The sequence below is a fragment of the Eleutherodactylus coqui genome, chromosome 4 (genome assembly GCF_035609145.1).
Source record: "Eleutherodactylus coqui strain aEleCoq1 chromosome 4, aEleCoq1.hap1, whole genome shotgun sequence".
Classification (NCBI taxonomy): domain Eukaryota; kingdom Metazoa; phylum Chordata; class Amphibia; order Anura; family Eleutherodactylidae; genus Eleutherodactylus; species Eleutherodactylus coqui.
The window spans coordinates 71250384-71263368 of record NC_089840.1 but is presented as its reverse complement, the minus strand read 5'-3'; the positions used below and the strand labels follow the sequence as shown (position 1 = coordinate 71263368).

The 12985-nt window shown below is 40.7% G+C and overlaps 1 protein-coding gene across 1 annotated transcript in view; it reads left to right on the top strand.

Moving 5' to 3' along the window:
* SGSM2 (small G protein signaling modulator 2) overlaps positions 1 to 12985 on the top strand; it is a 328957-nt gene that overhangs the window by 272413 nt on the left and 43559 nt on the right. Inside the window, exons 12-13 of the mRNA XM_066598602.1 lie at positions 6481 to 6634; positions 10644 to 10708. Of these exons, the coding sequence (XP_066454699.1) occupies positions 6481 to 6634; positions 10644 to 10708 (219 nt within the window). The remainder of the gene's footprint in view (positions 1 to 6480; positions 6635 to 10643; positions 10709 to 12985) is intronic.

Below are 12985 nucleotides of genomic sequence, written 5' to 3'. Positions count from 1 at the left end.
TCCAGTTATTTTCTAGCATTCCAGTCACATTGGTTCCCTTGTCACCACAGTAACATGTGATCTGTCATTGTTTGCAGAACAATTCATATACTGGCACTTGGTAATGCATGGTGAAATCTAAAAAAAGGATAATTTTATATTAGAGATGAGCGAGCACCAAAATGCTCGGGTGCTCGTTACTCGAGTCGAGCTTTTTGTAATGCTCGAGAGCTCGATTCAAGGAACAACAATGGGAGACTCGAGCATTTTTCAAGGTGGCCCATGCTCGACACAGGGGATCGATCTCTCTCTCTCTCCCCCCCTCTCTCTCTCCCTTTCTCTGAAATGTACTGAGCACTGAGATGTCCGCTGAATTTCTGGGGTTTTTACTGCATGGGGAGTAAAAGGGACTCCCTGCAGGAAGTAAATAATCCCCTCGCACAGCTGTCACAGTTGTGACAGCTGTGGGATGGGACCGCATAGCACTCCTATTGATTTCAATGGAGCCGCCGCTGCCGGCAGCCCCGTTGAAGGCAATAGGAAGCTGGCTGACCCACAGTGATTTTCTGGGAAGGACTTAAAATATAAGCCCTTCCCATAAAATCATTTCTATCAAGTGTAAAGAATAAAATAAAATATATACTTACCGCTCTGTGCTGCCGGGGCTCAGGCGCGTGTCTCCGCTCAGATCCCGGTACTGTCATCATGATCTTTCAGCTGGAGAACATAATCAAACTGCCGGGAGGGGACCGCATAGCACTCCTATTGACTTCAATGCAGCCGCTCTGTGCTGCCGGGGCTCAGGCGCGTGTCTCCGCTCACGTCCCTGTACTGTCATCATGCTCCTTCTTGAATTCTATGAATAGACCGAGCGCTGCGTGTGATTGGCTGAGCGCTACGCGGTCCCATCCCGGCAGTTTGATTATGTTCTTTCAGCAGGCGGGGATTTTAAATCCCCGCCAGCTGAAAGATCATGATGACAGTACCGGGATCTGAGCGGAGACACGCGCCTGAGCCCCGGCAGCACAGAGCGGTAAGTCTGTATTTTATTTTATTTTCCAAAATTGTTATAATCTATTCTTTCTTTGCAAAAAAATATTGCAAAGCGATTGTTCTGTTCCTAAATAAATACTTGCATGAGAAAATTGCATTGTTGACTTATTTAAAAAACCTGCCCTCTGAGGCACGACATGGTAACAGTAAACCTGCCACTCAAGGGGTTAAATGGTTAATGAGCTTTTCAAACAACATGTGCTTAGATGATAGCCAATGTGACAACTAGTGAAAGTGCTGCCCACTAAGGGTCTCCCTTCATTCTGATTTGTTGTCCATTACTTGTTGTCAAGTGATGCCCATCTCTAGTAACAGTGATAACATAACAGAGAGCAGGAAGTGAAGGAGGAGAATGAGTCATCCTGTCCATAGAAATGCATAGAGAGGGGAGGGGAAAGAGGAGGGAGAGAAAGTGAAACTCACACAGAGGTACTGTTAGTTAATAGTGATTTATTTACTGGCATTTATTCACATCTCCACTGCTCAGTTTATCTCTAGTGTCCTCCCTGATGATACTTCTGTATGTGCATGTGCGATACAGAGAGTCAGGGATCACAATATGCAGTTCTCTGTGCGTAGGCTGTAGAAGACAGCATAATAAGAGACTCTTGCCACCAGTTCAGAGGCAGGTAAAAATCAGACCTAGAGCCTGCAAAGGGGAAAATGGTGATGAATGCATGATACAAGTTACGTAAAGGCCAGAAATAGTGTTATGCTTATTCTGAAAAGTCAGATACACTTTAAGAATCTTTTATGTTTGAAATTTAAATTTTTGTCAAAAACAATGAACCGAAGCTGGGGTCTTCAGGGCCCGGTCAAAGTTGTTGGAAGCAGTACAAAAGTTTTTAAGGAACACCTTTTCTATTAGCAGTATATAATATCGATTAGTTAACTTACTTTGGAGACAAACATTAGATTATTGTTCACCGTCCTTTTTATTTCAACAGGATCTGACAATAATAGAGGGCAGCACCATTGTTCCCTAATGTCTGCTGTTGAGGAAACAAGAATTGGGTAGATTAGAGGGAAATACAAAAAATACTGGCGGAGGCTCCTAGGTAGTCCCTTTGTCCCTCCCTAATGTTGGAGTCACTGATCATAGCTCAGACTTAAAAAAATATATCATTTTAGAATAGATTGCAGGTAAGCAATACACAGACAGTTGTATATTAACCCTTTAGTGACCAGCCATACATGTTTTCACAGCGGTCACTAACAGCCCTTAAGTTTGGTCACCATAGAAAGAGAGCAGCCTTGTTTAAAGCTGGCACAGGATTCCCATGGTGGGAAAAGCTGAAGTTCAGATGTCTCTATTGCCAGTCATGGATTGGCTCTAACAGCCAGGAGCAGAGAAACCCTGTTAGTTTAGCCCCTCACAGGTCGTGATAGTGATCACTGTATGTAAGTGGTTGAGAAGAGGAAGGGGCTCCCCCTGGCACTCATTGACATCCCACAATGTGTTTGTGGAGTGCCATGGAAACCCATTGACATCTCGCCATACAATCATGGGAGGCTGATGGGTTACCATGGTTTCCGCAGACCTCATCAAGGCTTCTGAGTCTGCCATGCAAGCCTGCATTCCTTCAGAATGGTCTAATAGGAGAGCTATCATATGTACACTGTACTGCACTAGATTAGTAGTATACTGCAGTATATTATCAATCTAATGATCACATATGCAAGTCCCCTTGAGGGATAAAGAAATGTATATTAAAAAAGTTAGTCCTATTTTAAAAAAACATGTTTTTCCTTATTTTGTGGAAAAATAAACATACGGTACTAGGTATAACTGCATTCACAATAACATGTAGTATATATTTATTTTGTCTATTATTCCGCATAGTCAGTGATGTGAAAAAAATAAATTAAAAAACAATGCCAGACTGCTATTTTTCATCCCCCCCCCTTAAAAAAAACTGTAAAAATAAGCAAAAAGTCACATAAACCTTAAAATAGTAGCAATGGAAACTACAGAATTGTCTTACAATAAACAAAACCTTGGTAAAAAAAAATTAAAATGCTGTAGATCAAGGAATTTAGCGATGCAAATATAATTAATTAAATATTTTTTTAAAGGGTTCTTAGTGTGAAAAAGTAATAAAAAGTTAAAAATGCATCAATTTGTGCATTTAGCAGGCAGAGTAAACCAACGACTGAATGGCTTTCAATCTCTTTTTACAACAATGTGGTTTTTAGTCAGAGCTGTAAATACAAAATATAAACCCAGAGAAAAGGTGGGACTGCAGTGATGACATCATGAAGTCCACGGCTGATCTTTTCTATTGTATAAAGTCATAAAAAGTAATAGTTGGATTTATTTGCAATGCGAACAAATGTGTCCTGCCTCCCGATAATGACATCACTGTTGTTACAGGGTTTGCTTGCCCTTGTCTGCTGGTGTTTGCAACATGCTCGACCTTTGCATGTGGCCAATTTGGCAGCTATCCAAACAAATGATGAATGGAACAAAATAATGAGGATGCTGTTCACTTATAATTCTTCAACGACTCCGGTACCTTTCATCTGGATCTTTAGGTTCTGTGGGGTTCTGATTTTTCATTTTGTAATCTTTCATTTATACAAATAATTTCATCTCTTCCATGTGATTACTTTTTTTTTTTATTATTATGATTTTTTTTTTTACTCTGGCCCGTGAAAAATCTCTCAATTATTGGTAATTTCTTAATCCAAACAATTTTGGCAGATGGCGGGGGGGTAATCTCCTATTTTATCGATTTAATTGATATAGAATAAAATGCGATACAATTTTGGCCATCCAGCTCACTCCCTGAAGAATTAAGGTGAAGAGCATTTTTTCATTAAAATTTGGCTTTCCTTAGCAGTTTTTATTCATATATTTCTTTTTATCAATGTTGGCATGTTCTTGCATTGCTGTGAATTCATTTCGCCTGCCTACACAAAAACCCCTTCCCCTCTAACAAAATAGTAATGCCTGCTGGTTGGGGGAATGTTAATTTTTGGAGGTTTCCCAACATCTTAATTTTTTTTTCTCCTGTCAACCCGAATATAAAATAAGAGACATTAATTATACAGTGCCAGCAGAGCTTAAGACATAAAGGGGGAAGGGGTGACATCTACTTACTTCTGTATATTGCTTTTGCTGCCCATGGTTGGTTCCAGTTAGCCAAATCTTCTCATTGCACCCTGATTTGATGCATGAACCACCTCCATTTTCCCCCTATATGGTATTTGTCATGTTCCTCCCGCACTTGTGCTGATTTTTTTTATCATTTGCTTGTGGTGAGGTCTGCAATTTGGACCAATTACCATGGCTTCCTCCCCTGCTGAAATGAATGGCCGAATTCTTTTGTTACCTACTGCTATTATTTGCCCCCTACGGAGGTAAAACGTTTGACGATCTGGTTTAATGTTGGTGGCTTAATTCACATCATGGGGAGAGCTGAAAGGCCTTTTTCATTAAAGTTATGTGTTATATTCAAATCTGTTAAAAAAAATAAGGTTCTCGTAGCATTAATGACTATGGTTACATTGTACTTTGTTACATTTGTATATGAGACAGCTTCTTGACAAGTATTCGGCCCGCCTCTCTAAAATTAGGGTTTTCGCATTAATACACAAGATACACAGTAGACTGATCATTGAAACTAATTCCAAAACCTGAAGGAGATAAGCATTACCTCCCATTGAACTACTTGAGTGTACTTTACTGCATGAGACAATTATGGAGAAACATGTCTAAATAAACATACCATGACCAAATGGCACAGGTGCATAGCTCACTAGTGAGAGCTCTGGTATACATAACAAGATATGTACCTGTGTTAATGGGACCTGTCATTAGGACAAGTTTTCAACCTTTGACTGTAAACTAAAATGTTTGCATTCATTGGAAACAGCCGAAATCTTGAAAATGCTAACAATATAAAAAATATATATTTGAAAATTAGATAACTAAATTACAAAATGTTGGATATTTTACATATCAACTACCTTCTTTTACTGTGGGGTTTCTTACTACCTGAAGTTAATTAAAGGGTTTTTACAAGGAAATACTAATGATTAATGACCGATCATCGTGATCGGTCATCAATAGTTAATTCGCTGGGGTCCGGTCGATCAGCTGATCTGGCACCTACTATCAGCACCACAACACACAGTGGTAGGGAGCAGAAGTTGCTGTGCTTGTAATTAAAATCAATGGGAGCTGAATCTGCAGTTACAAACGTTGACCACCACACAGGGGTCAGAGCAGCAGCTTTTGCTGCACACCCGTTTGTAGAGAAGCCAACATCGGGCGTCAAATCAGCTGATCAGTGGGGATTCTGAGAGGTGGCCCGCAACTGATCAACTACTGATTACCTATTCTGAGGATAGGTCTTCAGTAGTATTTCCCTAGAAGACCCCTTTAAGCTGGCCACACATAACAGAATTGTTGATTGAACACCTTTTCAGTCAACAACTACTTTCTAAAGGTGCCCATACACCTTCAACAGCTATAGGCTGAACACTCAATACGTTAACAGTTGTTTTCCCCTTTGCCCCCATACACATGAACACTCGGTTTGGGCAGACAGATCTGGCGGCAGCTTTTCTTCAGAGGAAATAAAATGACTAGGCTTTGAAATCCAACATCTACATTCCTTCTTTCTCTTGACATCATCTGTCGGGGGAAAGTTAAGCTGCATCCCTACGGATTAAAGAGTCATCGTTTGGATAACTAAACACTAATATATATGGGGGTGGGGGGGGGGGGGGCTTAACTCTCCATAAGCCTGCATACACAGCTTATCTAAGTGTGCATATTTATTTAAATGGCGCAAGGAACCACAAATGTAATTTTCCACAATTTACTGAACAAATAGCAAACTAGAGAGAAAACTATAGAATGATTAGTTAAAGGGATTGACTCATTAAAAATAACTAATCAACTTGGGTCCAATTCCCTCCATCCAAGGAAAACAGATTATTTGCTCTACAGCCGATATTATATGGCCACCATTCAGTCATACAGTTATCCATATAATACACGGGCAACTCGGTTCTGCCAGATTGGGAGTCCCTTCTATAGAGTTCCTCTTCATGCCCCCCTTTATGATGTCTATAATAAAGCATATGGACAAAGGTAGTATTCATGAGACAACCCCTTTATATGTCATTATAAACACAAGACAATGTTCTGAACTCGGTGCATGTGCACAAACACACGGATAGCCTTATTTCTTATTCTCAACCACTCCACCCACCCAAAACAATTACAATATTCTCTCAGAAACAATCACATATCAACAATATGATGCTACTTAGTCACTTACAATACACCTGCACTGAACAAAGATGTTAATGACAGTTACAAATGGCAGACACATCATTATTGGATGTAACGTGTGTTCTATAACCAAGAGCGTTTCTGAACATTATTTGTATTGGATTCATCCTGTCTTGTGTTTGATTGATATATCTCTCCAGACTCCGGGGATGTGATAGAGATGCAAGGATTTGGGGCTAATCTATTGCCCTGGCAACTTAATGAGTATAGCAGTCAGGGATCATTGTGTCTGTCCTGCTCCACGGGAAGCTCTCCGTATGACGTCTCCAGCTGCTGTACCTGTGTCCATGACAGGTGAGACTTGTCCTTGGTTATCTGATGATTCTGATGTATTTTGTTTCATATTCTAAAACACACATCTCAGCGCATAAGAATGTTTCTACTCTACCCAAATTGCCTTTTATGTTTTCTATCAGATGCCATTCTATAAAAGTTAAAAGTGTCAGCAATTATTTTACACTCCTCCCCCCCCCCATAGTTGGTGCAGAAATGCACAATAAAAGTTTCCAATTTATTAAAGAAGTGTTATGTGCCTTTCTCTTTGCATTGTTCTGTCTCTATACATTTTAAAGACATTACCCTGTTGAGCGGGTTTGCTACCATTTGGACAGCGATTGTCATGGGCTGTAGCCCCTGTTGTAGTTGGCACCTCTTTACAACAAGGCAGGGAGAGTGGAAAAGTCGAGGTAGACCCTCTTTTTTTATTTGATATATTCGTTTCTCCCTCTTATCCACAATGGAAGAGATAGAACACAGGGTTGAGGGGTATCGAAAGACCCCACAGCTGATGATCATTTCTTTGGCCTCGTGTGGCGCAGAGTGTTAAGGCAGCAGTATGCAGTCCTAAGCTCTCACTCAGCCTTCCTACCTTCCGAGGTCGGTAAAATGAGGACCCGACTTGCTGGGGGTACTAATAAATAAAGATTACCTGAAAGCACTTTGGAATAAGTTGGTACTATACAAATAATAAGTCCCTTTCCTGCCCTTTCTTTGATTTGTGTCCAAAATAATTCAACTTTACCGCAGCCCCAGAGACCTTGGAACAAATGTGTTTTGTATTCCTGACATTTTGGGCAATTAATCAGTCTATCTGGTTTCTGTGGAGTCCCAGGTAGGTTAAAAGCGTGCATAATTCTGTAGTGAGCGTACTAACCTCCATATCTCATTCATCACATTACGTCTCAGCACCTTCTATCCCCTTAGTATCTTTTCTTCCAGTTTGCTGTCCCCAAGCTGTCGCACTCAGACAATGAGAAAGTGATCAGAAGAGCTAGGAAACAGAGTATCTATTGACCTATTGTACAGAGTAGACGTCGAAGATGAACCTGGGTCAATTAACAGAATTTCATCTAGCATATTAATCACCGTTTCTCCCCGTGCATAATGCAACTGGCCCATAAAGAATTTTTAACTTGGGGGTATGCTCTGGAAGGGTCTCAGGGTATGTTCACGCTGATTCTGTGGCAAACCTGCATTCCATTAATTGCAATGGGAATCCGTACTATACGTAAATCTGCATGCAGAGAAAAACGTAACCTGTCAATTCTTGATTTTGCACCATTTCTGCGCAGTATGTCTGGAATTCTGCACAAGAATTTGCCCATTGCAGCTGCAGATTTCTGTCTCGGTTTTTAGAAGTGGAATCCATGCAGATAAATCTGCATCGGATTCCACTCTGTGAACATACTCTTAGGCTGTACTTGTTAACTATTTAACAATGTTTTAATCAACAATAGGATGTGATTTTAGAGCCATAAAATTGTTTGATTTTCCACTTTGTGCTTCTTTGAAAATTGATGGAAGTAATGTAATTTAATTATATCTCGTGGATGGCTCTGCGTAATTTATCTTCCACAGGCTACAATGTCATAAAGCTTCAAAGAATAGCTCCATACGTTGTAGCAGCATAAAGAAATGATTGTACGGATTCAAAGAGTCTGAACATATAAACAACCTGCCTCACTAAATATATCAGGTGTATATATACTTTATTAGGAACGGTGGAGCTAGCACTCATTCCAACAACTCCAGCACTATGGATTATGCACAGAAACCAATATAGCGACCTGGACTAGTGCATACATAAAATACTAGTCACTGATGGTATTAGTGGTACTAATATACTGAAAGCACCACAATCAGTGATAAATGTCTACAGCATAGATCTGAAGCTAAACATAACACTAGAGCTCCCCCGACATGTTTTGCCAGACAACTGGCGTCCTTAGGGGGAACATGGAGCTATGGATCTAGCTATAACAGACATATATATCAGTAAGAGGCGGAGTTAGTATCATCCCACACTCTCAAGACCAGATGTAACATTAAAAGTGGATTCATGCATCACTGGAAATTATGAGAAATCCATAGCAGAGATAACACACAGGCCTGGTGACCCCCTAACATCAATTTAGAGACAATAAAACTTTCACATCCTTTATCAGTGGTCTAATTAAGTATTTACTCTTCTGCACCTCCTTTACTGGTATTGTTTTCAGTGCAAATTTAACACACCATATCTGTACCTTTTCATATGTATGTATATATAAATGCATGTGTCTTCAGATCTATTCCGTTAAGCCCGAAGAAGAACCCTAAGTAGGTTTGAAAGCTCAACATAACATCATGTATTTTTGTTAGCCATTAAAAAGTAATCTTGCTGAGAACAATCACATTTCACAGCCAATAGAGGAACTAATAACATTCAGCCAATGGAAGACACATTGCCAAGGCATTCCCTGTGTTTGTCAGCCAGAGCATGATCAGTGGATCAAAACGGGCTGATAGAATTTTGCTCTTCAGGCGAAACATCGATCTCACCTCTCCTTTCAATGGGACAGCATCTAGATTACCCTTCCTCGGGCCCAAGTAGACCTGACATATACCACAGAACCTCAAACTACCAATTTTTTTGCCATGTGCTTCATTCATATGCCTAGATACTAGAGTTCCTTTTCTGGTTTAATACAACCCTGATGCTTAGAAATCCTATGCCTGAACTCCTGACATATTTTCGGGCATGGGCAGATTGCCACATACACTACAACTCTGAAAAGGAGTAAAAAATTAAAGGGGTTGTCTCGCGCCGAAACGTTTTTTGTTTTTTTCAATAGGCCCCCCGTTCGGCGCGAGACAAACCCAAGGGATGGGTTAAAAAAAAAATATATATATTACTTACCCGAATCCCCGCTCTGCGACGACTTCTTTCTTCCTTCTCCAAGATGGCCGCCGGGATCTTCACCCACGATGCACCGCGGGTCTTCTCCCATGGTGCACCGTGGGCTCTGTGCGGTCCATTGCCGATTCCAGCCTCCTGATTGGCTGGAATCGGCACACGTGATGGGGCGGAGCTACGATGATGACGCAGGACCAGCTCTCCGGCACGAGCGGCCCCATTCACCAGGCAGAAGACCGGACTGCGCAAGCGCGTCTAAAAACGCCAGAAGACAGCGAATTTAGATGGATCCATGGCGACGGGGACGCTAGCAACGGAGCAGGTAAGTGAATAACTTCTGTATGGCTCATAATTAATGCACGATGTATATTACAAAGTGCATTAATATGGCCATACAGAAGTGTATGACCCCACTTGCTGCCGCAAGACAACCCCTTTAAGTGGGGATGATAAATCAAAACTAGCAACCAACCAGGTCTATACTTTCATTTTTCAGAGGTGGAATCTGATTGGCTGCTATGGGCTACTAAGCCAGTTTTTCTTCACAGCAGTTTAGACTTATCTTCCCGGGTGAGTTAGTGAGTTATAAGCTGCCAAAGAACTGTGTGGATACATTTTTTGAACACCCTGTACTAATTACATCCATGTAGTTCTGCAAATTAGTTAGATGTGAATTTTTTTTACTAAAAATAATTATCATAAGCAAATGGCAAAGAAAAGGGTCATATTCTTGCTCTATAGTAATAATTGCCATATGCTTCATATAACTTGCCATATTCTTGTTCTCCAAGTACTGTAAGTCTTGCTGTGGTTCGAGACTTAGGTTGGGAATATGGCACCTAAAAAAGTTTTAGCTCAGATACCAGATCAAGTGTGAGTAATGTGCTTGGCGGTATACTATAAGGTCACTTTTTGGGTGAATGTCCAACATCTGAACAGAGGTGGAATATGTGTAAGACACTAAGCTAGTTCATTTAAAAGTTTATTCACATGTTCTAGTAATATCTAACTTTTTTGCCATGATTATCTTGAAATTTAGAGTCAAAATGCGACATGTGGATAAGCCATTTGTGTTTACATAGTTATCAGATCATATATGGCTCACCCTAAAATCTTTTTTGTCCACAGGACACCACTTAAGTTATTGTGTGAAAACATGAAAAGACAGATTGTCTCCAGAGCTTTCTATGGATGTAAGTAAATATCCCTGTTTTTCTCGTGACTGTAGGGTGAAACTCATTCGACAAGAGCTCTATAGAGTTTAGGTCTAATGGTTGTAGTATCCAGTCAATGAAAGACAACAAACCTTCTGGCTTCTTGTTTTTCATCAAAACTTCTTTGCATAGCGTGAAGTTTGCTTTAGATCCTCGCCCTGAAACGTACAATCAAGCAACCCTGAACTGGCCAATAACAGTGATATAGCAGAGCGGAGTATGTGGTACAATAGGTGAAAGAAAAAGCAGTCAACCAAGTCAGATGAAACAGGAGTCACTCAGAAGTCAAACACAATTCAAAGAGTGAAGATTTAAATATTGTTCCCTGTCTCTCTATTGGACAGACAGTCACACGATCTGTATGTGGACTTCCCGACATCCCTACCTGCCTTGCCTCAAGGTGACTGGAGGAGTTAAGAGACTACACTTGAGGGCGGAGGGATAACCACATGACTGAAGAATAGTGTAACGGGGGTAGAGTTTATTACTTTTTAATAATAGTATGACGTTGTTTTCTTTGTAATGGTACTGTCTCTTTAAGAGGCGGCAGGAACAGAGCTGAACGGGAGACGAGATAGGAAGGAGTTGAGAGAGGTCCTTAGTACATGATGGAAGTTGAAGCAGGAGTTTCTCCTGGTATATTGCAGATATAGTCCTAAGGACGGTTCCTTCCAGGAGAAAGAGATACAATCGTTGAAAAGCTTACAGAGAGCAGCTAAGCTGTAGATGGAGGAAGAAAGTAGTCTCTCCCAGTTTGTGCTACCCTGTAGCAGTCACAGTCCTGTGGACAGTGTCCTCCAGGAAAAGAGTAACACGCAAGTCAGAGAAAGTAAAAACACCTGAAAGGCTGAAGGTGCATTTCCTCTATTCCTTTCTGACTACACTGAAGCAGTGGGAATGGAATTGAGTCATCCCCAGTCATCCAGGTGTAGAGTTGTTACAGGTATCCTGCCTTCGTGAACCTAAAGACTGTTCAGTGATACAATATCGTTCATTGCTGATCCAGGTGAAGTAGGCTGGGATTCTGATTCACAACCACTTATATGGACTCTTGAACTTTATTGACAGATGGAAGTCCCTTTTACATGCAACGATTATCGCTCAAACTTTGTTCAAACAGCCGAAAATGAGCGATGGTTTTGTTTTTAAAGATGACTGTTTAAACCTAACGATTATCTCTAGAAATGGATGTGGCAGCTGGATATTTCTGCTGTTCAATGTGTCTCTTGGTAGCGTTTACATGTAAAGATAAATGACAATTGTTTGATAGGAGGGCGTGTACATTGGCGATTGAAAAAAAAACATTGTTGTCCAAGTGTGGATTGGCCTTTGAAAGTAGGTGGGTGTGCATAGTTTGTGTGCAAAAAAAGAAACAAGGAGCTTTGTGAATTGACATTTGGAAGAACCTCTAGATGTCAGGTTTACTATCAGGAATCTTTAGTCGGCAGAAGTAACGAAACCAGCTGGCGCCCAAAGATAAATACTTGATGTAGATTCCGTGACCTTAGCATGCGAAGTAAAAGATGGCACATTTATTTTTGATGCTCTTTGTAGCTTCTGCGGTGCACATCAGAGCAGCCGATGATTTACCAGCCGATGGTGGAGCACTAGGAGGGTGTCTAAAAACAGTTGCTTTGTTGTCCCGACAGCCAATCGCTGTGCCTTTTTGGATGCAAGCCAAACGATAACCCCATCGCTGAATGGCTGAACAATTGTCATTTATATCAAGCGAAAAGCAAACAACCAAACAACAGTTTTTTGCGGACTAAAAGTCAGCAATGAATGAAAATTGCACAACTGCCCGCGTTTACACATAACGATTATCGCTCACTTTCGGCTGTGTGAACAAATTTTGAGCGATAATCGTTGCATGTAAAAGGGCCTTAGGATATACCGGGTCACAAATTAGCATTTTCCTGTTTTACAGTTATTGAAGCGTTGTTTGTCTAGCAGTGACAAGTCCTGCAATAAGGTTGTCATCGACCCAGAAAAACGGGAAAGCCCCAAACCTGCTGCCTGTTGTCTCTTACAATAGATAGAATGGAGATGAATTTGGCATAGAATGTAAAAAAATTAGCAATAGATGACTGAATTATTTCTAGGTGTGTGAGGTTCCTGCAGGCAAAATGTAGTTCAAATGACTTTGACACGTTTCAAAGAAATATATCTGCAAATCATGTTTACAACATTGAATCTCATCCAGATGACAGACCCCCCCAAAAATAAAATACCAGTTTGGTGGTCTTACAAAACAGA